Source organism: Nipponia nippon, unplaced genomic scaffold (assembly GCF_047370975.1).
Source record: "Nipponia nippon isolate SJK-2023a ecotype South Korea unplaced genomic scaffold, ASM4737097v1 scaffold_6, whole genome shotgun sequence".
Classification (NCBI taxonomy): domain Eukaryota; kingdom Metazoa; phylum Chordata; class Aves; order Pelecaniformes; family Threskiornithidae; genus Nipponia; species Nipponia nippon.
Window position 1 is genome coordinate 35,173,242 of NW_028262380.1, and position 17,950 is coordinate 35,191,191.

The 17,950-nt window shown below is 37.5% G+C and overlaps 1 protein-coding gene across 6 annotated transcripts in view; it reads left to right on the forward strand.

Annotated features, from left to right (window-relative positions):
• The window catches only part of FAT1 (FAT atypical cadherin 1), a 115,200-nt gene extending 97,633 nt beyond the window's left edge, over positions 1-17,567 (forward strand). For 4 of the 6 annotated variants that reach the window (XM_087736451.1, XM_087736453.1, XM_087736452.1 and 1 more), the window contains exons 18-29: positions 242-439; positions 4,766-5,567; positions 6,508-6,639; positions 6,742-6,905; positions 7,498-7,960; positions 8,490-8,643; positions 8,895-9,005; positions 9,217-9,848; positions 10,097-10,234; positions 12,297-12,356; positions 15,129-15,164; positions 16,097-17,567. In XM_087736451.1, the coding sequence (XP_087592577.1) occupies positions 242-439; positions 4,766-5,567; positions 6,508-6,639; positions 6,742-6,905; positions 7,498-7,960; positions 8,490-8,643; positions 8,895-9,005; positions 9,217-9,848; positions 10,097-10,234; positions 12,297-12,356; positions 15,129-15,164; positions 16,097-16,722 (3,516 nt within the window). In that variant the 3' untranslated portion in view covers positions 16,723-17,567. The remainder of the gene's footprint in view (positions 1-241; positions 440-4,765; positions 5,568-6,507; positions 6,640-6,741; positions 6,906-7,497; positions 7,961-8,489; positions 8,644-8,894; positions 9,006-9,216; positions 9,849-10,096; positions 10,235-12,296; positions 12,357-15,128; positions 15,165-16,096) is intronic. The other 2 variants (XM_087736454.1, XM_087736455.1) reach the window with 2 other exon arrangements.
• The last annotated feature ends 383 nt before the right edge of the window (positions 17,568-17,950 follow it).

The following is a 17,950-nucleotide window of genomic DNA, read 5'->3' on the forward strand; positions in this document are numbered from 1 at the left end:
TACTTTTAAAAATATAAGACAAAGTTTAAAAAAACAAAGTTTAAAAATGTACTGCCTTTTTCATTGTTATTCTCAGAGGGTAGTATTTTCTGTTAAACAATATCGTCATTCTGATTTCTCTTATACTAATTAACTGGTTTGACAGTAATTTGATTTTTTTTTCTGCTGTGAAAAAGAAATCAACATTAGGCTATATGCTCGATTATAACAAAACCAATGTGATTGTATTATGCATTTATAGGAAAATAAGCCTATTGGATTTAGTGTGCTACAGCTAGTAGTGACGGACAAGGATTCGTCTCACAATGGCCCTCCTTTTCTCTTCACCATCCTGAGTGGAAATGAAGAGAACGCTTTTCAGATTAACCAGCAAGGAGTACTGACAACAACTGCTGCACTGAATCGCAAAGTGAGGGATCACTATTTACTTCATGTTAAGGTAGGATGCGCTACCTCTAGCTGTTTTGCATTATAAGTATTTAGTTAACTTTCCCTGCTCATGCCCAATCCACCACTTTTTCCTGCCTAGCCCTTGTCTTTCTCTTACAAGATCCTGATATGCCAAGTAGTCATTTGAGGTATGTCCCTTGTGGTAACATCTTCAGAGACAATGTCTGTTGATTGAGATGGAAATCTACACAGGTGTAACAGTAAATGGAATTAAACTCGTGGTAAGGGTAAAGGTGTAAGTGAAATGTTAACTGGGTGAGTTGTCTTGATAAGCCCTTTGCCTTTCAAGTGGGGTGCTGGAAAAGCCAGCAGGGGACAGGTCCCTTGAGCCACCTACTATTGGCTGTAGACTTCCTCTTGCCTCTATCGCTTTGACCCTTGAAGCTGTGAGCTGGACGACACCGATACGATGGAAACAGGGATATTGAAAGTGGCACAACATGGCAGTACTGAAATATTTTTCTGTAGTGCCATATTCTTTTTCCAATGGCAATTGAAAATAGCTTTTTTTAAGTTTGGAAAACCAGGTCAGTGGACCTTTGTCGTAGCATTGAAAATTGCAGCGCAGTACTCGGAGATCTCAGAATCTTGCAGTGGAAAACGGCATAAAACTCAAAAATGACCCTGAAGTGCTGTAATATATGCCTACACTTGCCATTGTTGTTCAAAAAGACCAGACCATGGCCCAAAATCCAGGTTACATTAACATAGCTAAGTTCTCTAAAATACCTTTTTGTAACCTAATGTAAGAAAAGTTCAAACCAATTTTTTTAATCTTATCCAGTCCTTTTATATTCAGTTATAAGTTAAGCGGCTGTGAACAGGGGACTTAAAATTGGTAGGCTAAAAATAGCTGGCCTTAATTCTTAAACTTCATTTCCAGATTCGTGTTTTAAGAAAAATTCTTACCTTTATTTTTACATGAGGAATTTCTTTCAATCTCCAAATTATTCTCATACGTAATATTGCAGACAATTTCTGAGTAAACACGCACTTGCAGAGTTTGAGCAGTACTGTCTGCGTCAGTGTATACTGAATTCTGTCCATGTTGGGATAATAATCGTGGCATATTTACAGAAAGTCTATCGCTTTTCTTTGGGGAAGGAAAAAAAATTCCCACAGATACTGTCATTTTCTGGTTGAGTCCCTAAAATATGTTATCAGGAGCCATCAGTGTAAGAACCAGCATAGATAAAGGTTCCATTTAAATGTAGCTTAGTTTAGAGTTAAGAATTAAGATTAAAAAGGGAGCAGGGAGGTATATCATTCTTCTGTTAGCCGTTTTTTTCTCAATAGTGATCTGCTAATTAGCGGTGGGACAGATTAGCCTTCAAGGTACCTAAGCGATGGCTCTGTTGGCCTTCCTGGGCTGTGTGAGTCCAAAACAGCAGCAGAGCTGGCCTTTGTCGCACTTGCCTAATAGGCTTTCCCAGTTCTATACCAATTCCCCAAAGTCACCTTTTTGTTTAGGGAAGAAGAACCACCAATGTTTTTCCTGTATGTGCAATAAGTGTAATACAAGATTCATATGTTTTATATTTTCTCTAAGCAGTAACTAATTTCTATTTATTTTGCTTCTAAAACATATTCCTATGAATGCATGCATAGGCAATTACGTCTGTTCTGTGTAGACTGTTGCACTGTCTGTGTCATATTTCATGATTTAGCTGCAGCTTTGGCCCTTCCTAATGCGCCTGCCTTTTCTTAAGTATGAGGCACCTAACACCTTCCTCTAGGTGGAATCATGTAATTCTTTCATTTCTAAGCCACTTCCTAGACTGTACGATGCCTGTAAACAGCCTGTCAGTACTTCATCTTCTCTTTAGCATGGCACTTGAAAAGTGCCTTTTTTCTAGGGAATGAATAAGGGCTATTTTAATGGCATCCAGTAGCTAAACAAGTGTCTTAAAACAAATGTACTAATTTAGAACAAAGGCTTCTCAGAAATTGTAAATCATTAAAGCAGACTATACTAATGTGCATTTTTTGTGTGCTGTACTACCCAATCTCAGTATTTTGGACCTGTCTAATCCCTTGATTTACAAGTTCCCTGCCTGGATTTTGGAAATATGTCACTGTCTTCTAATTGCCATTTATTATCTTATACTATGATAGCTTCTTTTAAATAGACACAGTGCTATAATTTGCTATTATCTTCTCCTTAGTGAGTCATTATACATGAGTACGAAGGCATCTAAGACTAAAACTAGCATTTCCATACCACAAGACTTCAGTTGTAATGATACACACAAAGCCAGATACATGACTTTTATGGAAAAATAGTCTTCTCCGGGTCATTTAAAAGAAACATTTTTCAAAGGCTGTAGGAAGGCCTCTTCTCAAGTTTACACTATCTTTAATTTCTGCACTTTTGTCTTGCAGCTCACAAGTTAATGGCTGTGCATGATCTCTTGATAGTCGTTTTTGTTTTTTAACTGACCTTCACTGGTGTGCTTTTCAGTATTGACATCTTTCACCTTAGTTGCTTTCTGAATGGATTGCTGAGGCAGAGGTTTTCTTATGTTACAGGCATACTTTCACTGGAAGAAAAAACAAACAAACAAAAAAAAAACCACACAAGCAAACAAAAGCCCCCCAAAAGCCCCACCCAAAACCCCCGCAACCAACCCCTCCCATACACACTCCACACACCCACTCCCACCTCAAAACTTTACTTAACATGAGCCTTTCTTTTACTTTACTCTTGTGCTTTTAATAGACATAAGGATTTTTTTCCCAACAGCCACCTACATGTGCGTGCCACTCACATTTGCTTTCCCTCTCTCCAAAGGAAATAGATTATCCATTAACAAATGTCTCACAGCATTAGAGTGTGAAATCTCCAGCTATGAGTCATACAGTCCTTTGTGCCACGCTCTGAAGTCTTTAGTTTAAAACCACAGCAGATATTTAAAAATCTGCACTATTAAAAAATCGTTTCTCCTGGGGCTCTTCTTCCCTACTTGCTGTCCATTTGTTATAATTTTGCTTGCCTGTTTGTTTTAAGCCCTTTCTTGTTTCTTTTGGACATTTCTCCTGTAGCTAAACTGCCAGCCTTGTCTTGTTTCCAGGCAGAAATCTAGGCAAAACAAAACTTTGCCAACTTGAGCTTGCTCTCTCCTTTTTTATGTTTGGGTAACTAGAGGGCAAGTTTCTAGCCATGCCTGTCTTTTGGAGTTAACGGATGAAGACATGTAGTTCTACCAGACATGCATTACCTTTTAAAAATGCTACGATTATGTGCACATCCACAGATAATCTTGTGCCTGGAGTTTTTCCTCTTTTGCTTAAATTTGTATGAAAAATCAAAAGCGGGTTCTCTGCATAGATCTTCAAAGCGTACCAACTACCTGTAGTCATTGTAAAATTATTGTAAAATCTTTTGAACGATGCAGGGTATCTTCTACCTTCTGAGCCCTGTGCATCCTCTCTGTCCCTTCCCATCTCTCCAATTCTTTGCCCATTTCTGTAGTCTCATTTTCAGTAACTGGGAAAGAGCCCTGGGAAAAAGGTAGATGGGAAACAAGAACTGAGAAATAGAAAGAAAGACAGACAGAAAGCGAGCCCAAGGGAATGCTCTTTACTTTCTTTTCTACTCTGTTTTTTGTCTTCTCTTCATACAATGACAGTGTATGCTTTTGTCAAAAAAGGGTGGAGGACGGGGGATGTGATGTTTAAAAAGGCTTTAAAATTGAATTAGGCTGATTTTGTTAAAGATAATTACTTTAACTGCGTGAAGCAAATAGCACTACAGGTGGGTTTTTTTTTCCTCTCCATGATCACAAATCATGAAAGACAACATAATTAATTGTAACTTTCTACATGTATTGTTTTCCTTTTGAAGTATTGTTTGGCATATTGCATTTAGATTGTCTTCAAGACCACCTCCTAATAACTGTGGTGAAGCATGTTGTAAATTTCTAGTGCATGACTCATTTCAAGTTTGTAATGTGTTTCCATGCTTGAAATAAAAAAGCTTCAAGCACCATCTGCTGTCTGAAACCAGCTACTGTGCGTTTCCCCTGTATTTGCTAGAAGTGTTAGTTGCTTCCTGACATTTCCAGGTATTAAGAGCACTGTAGCCTTTTAATCTCGGAAGAAGTAAAAACGTGTGTGTGTGCCTGCTTATATAAGCTTTTAAAATTTTCAATATTAACTTTTATGTCAGTTACTGTGTTATGAAATTTTCATAAAGCATTTTCCTGTAGGAACTTTTTTTCAGTCAAAAAATACAACTCTACTGTATACAATACAAATATCTACAGTAGAATTTGAGATAAAGCAAAAATCTAACTCTATCGTTATCTTCTTTTAGGTGGCAGATAATGGAAAACCACCGTTGTCATCTTTGACTTACATTGATATTAGAGTTATTGAGGAAAGCATTTATTCTCCAGCAATTCTGCCTCTAGAAATCTTTATCACAGCCTTTGGGGAAGAATATTCAGGTGGTGTCATTGGAAAAATTCATGCAACCGATCAAGATGTTTATGATACTTTGACATACAGCCTGGACCCCAAAATGGAATCCTTGTTCTCCGTTTCCAGTACTGGTGGCAAACTAATAGCACATAAAAAGTTAGATGTAGGACAGTACCTCCTAAATGTCACTGTTACAGATGGAAAATTTACAACCGCAGCTGACATTACTGTACACATCAGACAAATCACACAAGATTTACTAAATCACAGCATTGCAATACGCTTTGCAAACCTTGCCCCTGAAGAATTCATCGGTGATTACTGGCGCAATTTCCAGAGAGCTTTAAGAAACATCTTGGGCGTGAGGAGAAATGACATCCAGATTGTTAGTTTGCAGCCTTCTGATCCTCCTTCAAATCTTGATGTCCTCCTGAATGTTGAGAAGTCTGGTAGCTCTCAGCACCCAATGAGAATTTTGCTCCACAAGATAAACTCTTCTGTGCCTGACCTAGAGGAGATTTTAGGTGTTCGGATAATTGATGTTTTCCATAAGCTTTGTGCAGGCCTAGATTGTCCTTTGAAATTTTGTGAAGAAAAAGTAACGGTGGACGAGAACATCATGTCAACCCACAGCACAGCCCGGTTGAGTTTTGTCACTCCCCGTCATCACAGAACAGCAGTTTGTCTTTGTAAAGGTAAGAAAAGCAGTAAGGAAACAGTATCCTTGAAAAGATCGTTCTGGTTTGAACAGCCATAATCCCCAGGGGAAAATTTATATTACAGGACAAGATTAAGAATGTCCTGTAACCCTCATTGCAACATTTGCCTAATTTTATTCAGAGTAAGGAGCGATCATTTCTTGACTCGTTACCTTATTTTAAGAGTTTACATAACACAAGCTTATGGGAGGTGATTTTTTTTTTGTAGTTACACCTTCATTTTCCATTTTATGAAAAGTTCTTTTTTTTTTGTTGCCCATTCTAAATTTCCAGCCATTTTGAGTCTAGTATGCACAAAAGTTCTGGCAAAGTACCTGAATACTTCCTGGTTTCTGCTTAGAGGAATAGCCCACACAGCTTCCAAACTTGGCTGGGAATGACAGGGTGAACTGGGAAATGAATATTCATTAAGATACATATAAGTATACAGATTTATCACAGAAGATTAATTTGTCTTTAGCTCTGAGGAAAACAACATTGCTTTTTAAAATCATGACTTAACGTGGCTGGGTGACCTTGCACATCTTAAGTAAATACTTTAAGCCCGTTCTTTTCCTGTCTCAAATACAGACACACTCTTCTGCTCTCCCCAACCGACTCTGTCCATGTTTAATATCTACACATTCTTTTTTATGGTGTATGATAGTAATGGTAAACCTTAAACCATAACACCAGTTTCCAAATTTTACCAATTGAATTGTTTGAGTAATCAAGATAACTATGAACATCTGCCAGTATGTATGCCATTTGCCTAGTCTGTGTTTGTGCCAGTCACATGCCATAACTGTTACTTCACTTCCTTGCCTGATAGTTAGGAATATCATTTGGGTTGCTTTCAGCTACTGTACTTAAGTGTCCCTTTTCACAAAATACCGTTACCACCAACAGAAGAGAAATAATGTATTTTGTTTTACAGAAGGGAAATGCCCCCTGGTGAATAGCATGTGTGATGGAAACCCATGCCCTGAAGGTACTGAATGTTTAGGAGATCCAAAGGAAGGAAAATACACCTGTGTCTGCCAAGACAGCAAAGCTGGAGAGTGTCCTGGTAAGAATTTAAAAATCTCTCCATAAAACCATATTATTTTCCAAATATAAATTTGATTCCAGTCCTGTGTTAACACATTTTATGCTTTTCTGTATTCCTAAGCATCAGCTGGCTCTGCTGTGACATTTACTGGGAGCAGCTATGTGAAATACCGTCTCATGGAAAACGAGAACAAAGAGGAAATGAAGCTGACAATGAGACTTAGAACTTATTCTGCTCATGCAGTTGTTATGTATGCTCGAGGAACAGACTACAGTATCTTAGAGGTATATTAAAATCTCCTACTGCATATCTTCTCCTCTTTTCTTCTTACCATCTTCTTACTATTTGTTGTGCCAAATTAAAAGATTGAATCATAACATCTCTGTAGAATTGTTATAATTGAGAACTGCCTTCAAGGTAGAGTGTGTTGTACATCCAGGTGACAAACTTGTACAGCATTTTTTTTAATGTGTAAAACAAATTAGTTTTCTTTAATGTTTTAAAAATAAAACAGAAAACCCTTGAACTATTTTAAATAACAATAAGCAAATAAATTTATTTGCTTATAATATTCATTAAGTCCATACAGAAAAAGTCACTTAAAGCACAAGATGAAAGGTCTTGTAATCTTTTGATGATGATTTGCGACTTCTTTACTAAAGGAAAAAATGTACAAAGTATACATTTTACTTAAAAGAACCATATAGAATGAATCACAATCACTGTGACTGTTTCGAATACAATGTTATTAAACTACATTTTATGAACACCACCATCACACTGTCTCTCTAGCAAACATAAACTTTTATAGGCATCAATATTTTATACTCTTTAAGCGTGCAGACCATTTGGTGATATTGTGGCTTTCCTTTGTAGATTCACCACGGAAGGCTGCAATATAAATTTGATTGTGGCAGCGGACCCGGAATTGTCTCCGTTCAGAGCATTCAGATTAACGATGGCCAGTGGCATTCAGTATCCCTTGAAGTGGATGGAAATTACGCACGCCTTGTTCTGGATAGGGTGCATACTGCATCTGGTACTGCTCCTGGTACACTTAGAACACTAAACCTAGATAATCATGTGTTTTTTGGTGGTCATATTCGGCAGCAAGGTACAAGACATGGTAGAAGTCCTCAGGTTAGCAATGGTTTCAGAGGTTGTATGGATTCTGTTGTACTTAATGGACAAGAGCTGCCCCTGAACAGTAAGCCACGAAATCATGCACACATGGAAGAATCTGTAGATGTGACTCCTGGATGCTTACTGACGACCACAGAAGGTTGTTCAAGCAGCCCATGTCAGAATGGAGGCATCTGCAATGCACTGTCAAATGGAGGTAAGCTGTGCTATAGTCTTCTGTTGTTAGTTTTCAAAACTGCTTTTCCACTTCCCTGCCTTGAAGGACAAAACAACTTTGTGAATAATTCTTGCTTTCCCAGAGAGTTGTAGAAGGCTGGTTGTTGAGCAGGTAGGAAGGCTGTGTCTGCCTGTGTTCTAGACTCAACTCCTTGGGGTATGAAGTAGACAAAGTGGGGATTTAATCTTCAGCATCGACACCCGAGGTCTGTCCTCTTAACTGCCTACTTTAAAGTCTTCCTTTAAAAATTCTGAAATCATTGTGACAAGCTTGAGTTTTGTGAGAGAAATGGAAGTTATTCTTCAATCACATTCAAGAAAAACCTTACTGTTAGACTTTCCATCATCTTTTGATAAAAGTATTTCTATTTCTTCCCATTCTCTCTCTCTTCAAACAGGTAGGTGGGCAGGGAGGATTTTCTCTTAAATCCATAGGTGGGCAGGGAGGATTTTATCTTAAACCCAGTAATACCATGTGTGTCTTTCAAAAAGCCTGTATTTGATTTCAGGTTACTACTGCAAGTGTGCACCTTTGTTTATGGGAACTCACTGTGATGTAAGTGTCAACCCATGTGCTTCCAACCCCTGCCTTTATGGTGGTACTTGCATCCCAGTCAGTGATGATTTTATCTGCCAGTGCCGAGGACAATACACAGGCCAAAGGTATGTTTGTATGGTTTCTTGTACCAATGAACCCCTCAGAGAATAGGCTATAAATGCAACACTTCTTGTTTTCTTTTTTATCTGTTTCCTACTTAAAGCTCAGACTTTGAAACCCACTGGAGTTAGTTGAAGTTAATGCCAGCCCCTGTGTTACAGCCCTGAATCCCACACTGTATACTCACTTGCAGTAAGGTAATGGTTCATTCATGCTTTTTTTTCCCCCCTCCTATTTTTTTTTTTTGCCTTTGCAGGTGCCAGCTGGGTCCGTATTGCAAAGACAATCCTTGTAAAAACAGTGGCAAGTGTATTGACAGTTTGGATGGACCTGTTTGTGAGTGTGAAGTAGGCTTTCGTGGAGAAAGGTAGGTAGTGTTCCACATATATTGAATTTTTAACAATATTACTTAACAGTTAACAGTTCAAACTAGTCGAAATCTAGAATGTTGATAAAATAGCAAATTGTCTGGTACAGTACCATATATTAACTATATCTAGAATTGTTGAGAACAAGGAAATTACAATAAAGACTACTGATGTAAGCTAACAATCATTGCTCTGCTCTGTTTCTGGTAGGTGCCTGACTGATGTCGATGAATGCGTAGAAAACCCGTGTCTTAATGGTGCCCTTTGTGAGAATACTTATGGTTCATATCACTGCAATTGTAGCCGTGGATTTGGAGGAAAACACTGCACAGACATTGTTCTTAACAAATATGTTTCAACATCTTGGAACATTAGCTTAGCCGAAGTGATTGGGATTATTGTTTTCATCGCAGGAATATTCTTATTAGTTGTGATTTTTGTTGTCTGCCGCAAAGTGATTAGTAGAAAGAAGAAGCACCAGCCAGAACCTGAAGACAAGCAACTGGGAGCTACAACAGCTTTCTTGCAAAGACCTTACTTTGATGCAAAATTGAATAAGAACATCTATTCTGACATCCCACCACAGGTTCCTGTTCGTCCCATTTCGTACACTCCAAGCATTCCAAGCGACTCCAGGAACAATCTTGACAGGAATTCTTTTGAGGGGTCTGCTATCCCCGAGCACCCAGAGTTTAGTACTTTTAACCCAGATTCTGTACATGGTCACCGGAAAGCTGTAGCTGTTTGCAGTGTAGCACCAAATTTGCCACCTCCGCCTCCCTCCAACTCTCCTTCAGATAGTGATTCAATACAGAAACCCAGCTGGGATTTTGACTATGACAGTAAGCAATGTTCTTATTTTATTACTTTTGTGTTAAAGGTGTGTGCTGGTACAATTCTAATATAAGCGCAAAGACTCTGTCTATGCCTGTTAGGGTACAAAAGGCATTATGACTTTACTGGGTTTTGAGTCTGATCAGGCTTCATGCTCTATAAAGTTTTGTTAAAATGTGTAGATCTTAGCCTTAAATTTTATTGACTCTTCAATCTAGAATCTATTAATCATCTCACTTGAAACTTTTTCTTTCAGCTAAAGTAGTAGATCTTGACCCCTGCCTGTCAAAAAAGCCTCTGGATGAAATGAACTCCCATCCTTATAGTGCTAGAGAAAGCATGTCTGAGGTCCAGTCTCTCAGCTCCTTCCAGTCTGAATCATGTGATGACAATGGTACGTAAAATACAATCATTCTGTACTGCCGCTGACATTCATTTGTTCTGTCTTTGCATCTATAGCTCTTAGCATCAATAGGACTTACATATGTCGAATATATATTAAATAACAGCTTATTTAATATATATCTGTATTTACTTATGTTTAATACCCAGATATGTTAATTATTTACAAGTATTTTGCGTCTCTTACACCTTGTGTTAATTACTTTACCTTAAAATGATATATAATCATTCTGCTGTTAGAATGTTAACAGTGAAAATGCAGCACAAGGCATTCAGAGCCTTGTGTTTAAAAGGTGTTAAAAGTGTGTTCAAATTTGAGAAACTCTTCTAGGTAATTATTAGTTATCACCTTATACAAGAATACAGTGAATTTAAAAAATGGCCTCTGCACAAATGTAACTTTCGCTTTGACATTCAGCTCTCAGTAAAAAGCTTTCTGGTGTTACAGTTTCATTTGTTTCCTTCTCTTTTTCTTGCTGCGACCTCAGCTCCCATATGGATCAGATCAGTTCTGAGTGAGAGCAGAGTTTAAGGGACTGCTTGTAAGTTTGATTACTTTAGTAATGAAGGAAGCTGCACAAAAAGGAATTTTGTTACAGTAGAACAGTATATTTGGCTTTCACCATGATTAGAAGGAATTCATAAAAAAAAATTCATACATTGAAAAAAGCCAATATAAAAAAAATGTAAATACTTCAATCACAACTCCAGTCCATCAAAATATAATCAGCATACATATTTGTGGGTTTTATTATTATTATTAATTGGAAATCTTTTACTTTTCCATTGTGATGACAGATGCTTTTACAGTTGATACAAATGCATCTCTGTATTCAGAAACATTTCAGACTGATTGGACAAAGCCACAGTCGTCTCATAACTTAATTCACTAAGCTAAGGTGTTTTGACTCTTTATTCCAATTTCTGCTTTCATCTGTGTACTGTAAAAAGAATTTGAAATTCCTTTAGCTTAGAAATAAAGAACATTCTGCTTCTCAGCGAAGTAGAGTGATTTGTTCTTAACAGCATGAAAAGAAACATCTGTGTTAATGATTGGTGAAAGTAAAATGGTATGCTTACAGTACTCATTTTATCGTAGATCTGATATCAACTTTCAACTTTTTTCCTGTGGTATTAAGTGTTGTGTGGTACATGTTGTTCTCCCCTCCTCTCCATCCCATATATTTCATATATTCTTACTCACATTTCTTGTCATGCATTGATTACTCATTAATACATCATTTTAAGAGAAATAGCTGTAACATCATAGATATTGTTCCTTCCTTCCTTTTTGGTAGATTCTGAATTTATTAGTTTGAAATTTAATCCCTGAGCCACGTAAACAAATTGCATGTGCTTATCCCATCCTACCCTGTAAGAGTAAATCCTTCTCCCTTCCAAAAGTATCTTGGGAAAGGGAAGACATTAAAAAATACATTCATTTTGGTGGTTTTTAAATAAGAATGTCACAACCTGAATTTGGTATTCCTACTGTGATACCACTGTTCGCACACAACTTAAGTAGGTCAGCAACAGAAGTTTTCAGTAGATATTTTTCACCTTCTAGCATTTTAGTTCATTTTGGTGAAAACTTCTTCCCCTGGTCTTCCATTGAGGGGGGAAAAATGTAGTTTGTAGTCTAAAAGGGGAAGCCTAATGCAATAGTCCTCAATTCACCCAACACAAGCCTTTAGAAAAGCCTAGTTTATAGCTGTCTAGATGAAGTATTATGCAAATGGTATGTTTAGGCAACATCTCAGAAATTCTAACATAACTAAAGCAACTTTGTGCTTGTGCAGAATTTGCTTCAGGAGTAGTTACAAGTACTTTTCCATGTTTATCAAGAATAAAATTCATGTTTACAGATGTATTTTATGTATTATATGTAACTGCTTTCTAAATAGAGAGTAAATGTATATGTACACCAGTAATCTTGTTCTATAAAGTAATAATGAACTGTAATTTTACAGTGGTTTTTTGTATATCTGTATGCTGTTTAAAGTGATACTAACTATAGGTTTGTTTTAATTTGCTCCTTTTATACCTTTTACAAGCTTCCGTAGTGACTGTAATACACCTTGTCAATGCTGTTGTTGACTCGGTGGAAAAAGAAGGTATATATATGTTTTCATATTTATTTACTGCTTTGGCAGAATAATGCACGTTTGTCTACTAGTAATGTAGCCCTAGCAGATGGGAGTTATAAAATATTATTTACTTGGACTTTCTGATAAGTTTTAGCAAAGAATATATTTGTACTGTATATCTGTTCATATTTTCATGTGTATGCTGTAGCTACCCTGTGGACAGGTTTCAAAGTGTGATTTTTTGGGGAAAAAAAAAGTATTGGCATAAAAAGATCTTGGTGCTTACTGTCTTCTGAAAATATGCACACAAAAGCTCCCAGCAGAATTGAGACAGCATCAAAGGCAATTACATACACTACTGTAGATGAAAAAGCAGCAGCCCCTGCTTCCTTTTCTTCTCCCACCCACATCTGTTGGCACCTTGTCCAGCTGAGCTGAGCAGAATGGGAGTAGTCTGATATCAGTACTCACTTCCCTGGTCTTCAGATCAATCGTAGCAGAAAAAAATTATTTCTAGTATGCAGTTGAAGTATATAGGCATACACATCCCTGTCAGTTTAAGTAGTTACTTACTACTCAGCCTTCCGTCAGTAGCTAAAAGGTATGTTTGGGTGGGTATATTTACACACACATATACTTGTTTGTGTGTGTAGTATGTATTTGGAAGTTAAAAAGAGGCAAAGTAGACATTTTTGATGGAATCTTATTTCTTTTCTGCTAACATTTAAGAACTTACCACTCTGGAAAACACAAACTCTTTACAAAATAATAGTAGTAATAAAGGTGCCAGTGAGTCTGTACAAATGCTAAGTATTGTTTTAATTAACTTAAAAACCCTTAAAATTCCAGTAACATCCAAGTAATTCACTCCATGACCATGTCTGCAGAGGTTACTTCTGAAATAGTATCCACAGTGTATGTTTCCTATTTCTTAATACAGACTAGGAAACCCTACTTTTTTTATTAAGTCCTACTGAAAACGAAGCCATTTTAAGAACACTAATTATAGTAGCTAAAGATTCTGTTTTGTTTGTTATTTGAAGTACATCCTGTCTAAAGTATGCAGACACACAAAAAAATAGACAAATGCAGAGACTTCTAATTACGTGAGAGTATTTCAGTAATGTGTACCTATAGACCATAGTCCTCAGCGCTAAAAAATTGTAATGTGTAGTACTTACAAAAGGGAGAACTATAAGAGTAGAAGAGACAAAATCTATCAGGGGAAATGCTTGATAACTTATTCAGATTTTCTCTGAGATTTTAATTGGTAGAAACAAAATGATGGCTGTAGTTCTCCAGTCAAAGTTGAAAGTATTGCTTGGTGATTTAGTATCACTGTAAGATAAATACAAACATTTTATGCATTGCAGAATATTCATAGAGAGATCAAAGATGTCCTGCTTAGCTACTTCTTAACACTTGGAAGTTTCTACTTTTATTAAGTATTCCTTCTTCCAAAGCATCTTTGGTAAAGAGTTCTGCTTTTGAGCACCCTCAGGAGGGTGCCAGTTTGAGCAGCAGAGATCCTTGCTCAAGCCTTCAGCAAGGTCAAGTTCTGGGACAGATGGCCTTTTCCTTTAGTGTCCCCAAGTGGTTCTGTCCAACAGGTGTCCTGAAAGTATGAACTGTAGCTAGTCTCATCCTAGGACAGTTGTCGGCCTGCATTCTCTGCACTGCTCCTCAGGGAAGGTTGTAGCTCTGTGCAGATGAACAATGCTAAGTGCAAGAGGAAATGCAGCTCCAGTCTAGCAGATTGTCACCTAGAAAGATGGGCACGTCAGGTCCTAGTTTGTGTTTCTGTATTTTATGTTAAAGGGTGTTTTCCTCAGAAGATGATGACAGGACCAAGATCTCCCCATTCCTTGGTAAAAGTACTCTAAATCATAAGACCACAGTCTGCCTATTGGCTTTAGGTTTTGCACCCAGTTTCCCTAGAAAAATGAAGAATGTCATCTTCTAAGTAGACTAGTGGTCAGAACCTTCTCCTGGAGATGAGGCTAGAGATGTTTGAAGAGTCTCAGATCTCAGACTGATATCTCCTTTAGTGTGGACAGTATTTTTCTTGTCTGGGCTAGGCAAGCTTAAAAAAACCAAAGGACACCCACCTCCCCCCAGGACTGAAACTCTGTCCCTCCGGTCTTCCAAGAATAGATAAAAGTATAAATTCTTAGGAGAAGATTCTGGTATTAGGATAGGCATCACCCATCCTTACAGATCTGAATAGGTAATACAGATTCCTGAAGAGAGAAAGGTTTAAAATTTGTCAGGTAACGCAGGACAGTTCTCTGCTGAGCATGAGTTGTTGGGATTGCTGTACAAAGGGAGGCAGGTCTCCCAGTGCACAGTCTATGGAAGCTAGATACTAAAGGGAGAGTTCCCATCTTTGCATGAGATACTTGAAAGTATAAGTCCTAATAGATGCAGCCCTGTATCGAGAAACGAGGGGGGATATAAGGAAAGAAAAAAAAAAAGATCTTGTTACCCTTTTTAGCAGAAGTCCTAAATCTACTGATATGAGGATTTCGGCAAACCACAGGCTGCAGATTTTGCTACTACACAGCCGTGTCCCAGGTGGGCTGTACGTTAACTCAGTAGCTATTCTACAGTTCAAGTTTAACAAAGAAGGAGCCCAGGAGGAGGAAAAAAAAAAAAAAGCCAGCTGTAGTATTAAGTAAACTGGACAAAAGCAGCATGAACATCATAGTGACAGTCATTGTTTGTCTTCACATTGGTTCTACTATTTGATTCCTAACTACAGATGTTTTCTCCTTTTTCTTCTCATTCTGCCACCTAAAGAATCTTTTGCTGTTCCTGACCTCAGCAATTCAAGAGGTGACTTCTGCATGCAGTTTATTGGTGTTCACCAAAATATGTCTGTTAATACTTGGTTTTAACACAGACTTACTATCAGTTGCTTGCTGTGCATTTGTCTGCAGTGATTACTGTTTACTAGACTTGCACCTTATTACAATTCTGTATTATTTTCCTTTTTTTGGTGTTCAGATAAGAAAAGCAATTATTTTTTAGTGAGATTAGGCTTATATCTAGTTTGCAGCAGATGAATATAAACTTATTCAAGGGGAGTTTGCAAGAGAGGATCAAGTTCGGTCATTTATGCATGATTAAGCTTGATTTTTCCTGTTTTGTTCTTGTATTTGAATGTGGAATGTCTTTACTAATAGTCAAAGATTTTTATCAGAGGTGTGGCAGTTACTGTAGAGCTAACAGCATTTTGTGAAATTAACTTTACAATTCAGTTAAGGGGTAAAGTCCCTTTAAATGGTCACTTTAAACTTTACTTCTTTTATGTAAGAAAAGCATGGTTTATATATGCTAAATATATTCTTAAGAAAAATAGGCAGCTGTTATCACCCTAGCTGTAATTACTCAACAACAACTGATCAGGAATTTAGCTGCACCAGGGAGGCTGTTGGTTCTTTGCTATCCAGTGAACAATTCTATGCCATTATGTATTGCGACAGCACGTTCCATAGGTGACCTACAGCTCTTCCCATGTTAGGTGAGATGTCTGAGAAAATGTAAAAGTTCAAGTGTGAATGACGCAATATCTAATGCATGGCATAATGTAAAGTTGTGTTGTGTTGAATGTCTTTTGTGGAACCGGGGCAAACTGCTCTCGAATTAACAAGTAGTGTCCTAATCACAGTGATTGCATTGTCTTAATACATGTGTTGACTTCTCAGTTCAGACTGAATTGAAGACAAATACTTATACTTCTTTTTTAAAACAAATTAACTTTTCAGGTTATCACTGGGATACATCAGACTGGATGCCAAGCGTTCAGTTGCCAGGTATCCAAGAGTATCCAAATTACGAAGTGGTTGAGGAGTCAGCTCCCCTCTACACGGATCCAAACACCATCGATACAGACTATTACCCTGGCGGTTATGACATAGAAAGTGATTTTCCACCTCCACCTGATGACTTCCCTACACCTGATGAGCTTCCACCGTTACCACCAGAATACAGCGACCAGTTTGAGTCAATACAGCCACCCAGAGACATGCCAGCTGTAGGTAGCTTGGGTTCTTCTACAAGAAGCAGGCAGAGATTTAACCTTAATCAGTACCTTCCCCATCACTATCCTGCAGACATGTCAGAACCTCAGACCACAACCAGTGGTGTCAACGGCAGTTACAGAGAACCTTATGCTCCTTACACATTAGGGTACAATAGAGACTTTGAAGCACCCACTGTAGACAACATGTCCATGTCTGTGTATGCTTCCACAGCTTCATGCTCTGATGTGTCAGCATGCTGTGAAATGGAGTCTGAAGTCATGATGAGTGACTATGAGAGCGGAGACGATGGTCATTTTGAAGATGTGAAAATTCCTCCACTTGATTCCCAGCAACATACAGAAGTCTGACACACTCAACAAAAGTGCCTGGACTCTAACAAACTTTATCAATTCTAGAACAACTTCCAAGAGCTTTTTTTATTTTTTTTTTCTTTTTTTCAGACACAGTGAACGCTTTTGTTTCAGTGAGCTAAACTGGCATGGCAGCATTGGATCATGCAGTTCATTTCACTAAATCAGCCTGTTTCCATTTCCTGACCTACTGTAATTGGACAGTTCCAAGATTTCCATTGGCTGTGCTGTTTCTGAACATCATTTTTGTACTTACATTGTCTATGTTAAAAAAAATCACATACCAATTCTCCATGTTAGCATGATGCATATATTTATATAGTTCTAATGCAATTAATTTTCTCCTACTTTTTGTAAATTTTATGTACAGTTTTGATTTTAATAGTTTTAACTAGATTTTGTAGATATTTTGTGAATTTGTTTTCCACTGAAACTAGTGGTGTTAGTGTGCCATTAAAAGCTAGCACTCTGACTTCTTATAATCAGGGCATCACTGTATGTATTCCCCTGAAAACTAAGGTTTGACATTTCATTATAAAAAATTCAACATATTCACACAATTCCAGTTGTACATAGGTTAAGTCTGATATTTTTCTGGGTCAGCTACATGGAAATGTCTTAAATGGATTGCTGTATTTTAGAACTGTAAACATTTTTTCCCTTCTTGGAAAGTGTGTTGGGGACCCTCTGCATACAAGTTTAGAACCAAAACCACCATGACACAGTTTTTATAGTGTCTGTATATTTGTGATCCAATGGTCTTGTAAAGGTTTTTACTGAAAATTACCATTAGCCGGTCTTTCTTACTGACAATAAATTATTAATAAAATACTTTAGCTTTGCTCTGTGTATCTCTATTATATAATATACAATTGACAAAGCATTCAGTGCAGCATTTTTAAGTCTGTGTATGTTTTGTACTGTGTTAAGTTACTTGCTCCAAGCAACACATTTTCCTCTCCTCAGAAATCAAACTGCAGCTATGTTAGAGATGCTCACTAGATGGCAGTGTGTGTCTGCTTCATGGTGTTTTAAAAAGTAATTGGGCCAGTATGAATAAAGATTGATGGGTATCAAACTTCAGTAGCCTTCTCGGTAGTTTGCATTTTTCTTTAAACATATAATATCAGCAATGTAAATTACTGAGTATTTTTTCTGAAGCCCCAAAAATATATACAGAAAAAAACCCAAGCTCTTTAAGAAAGGAAGAAACTGCTTTAGTCAG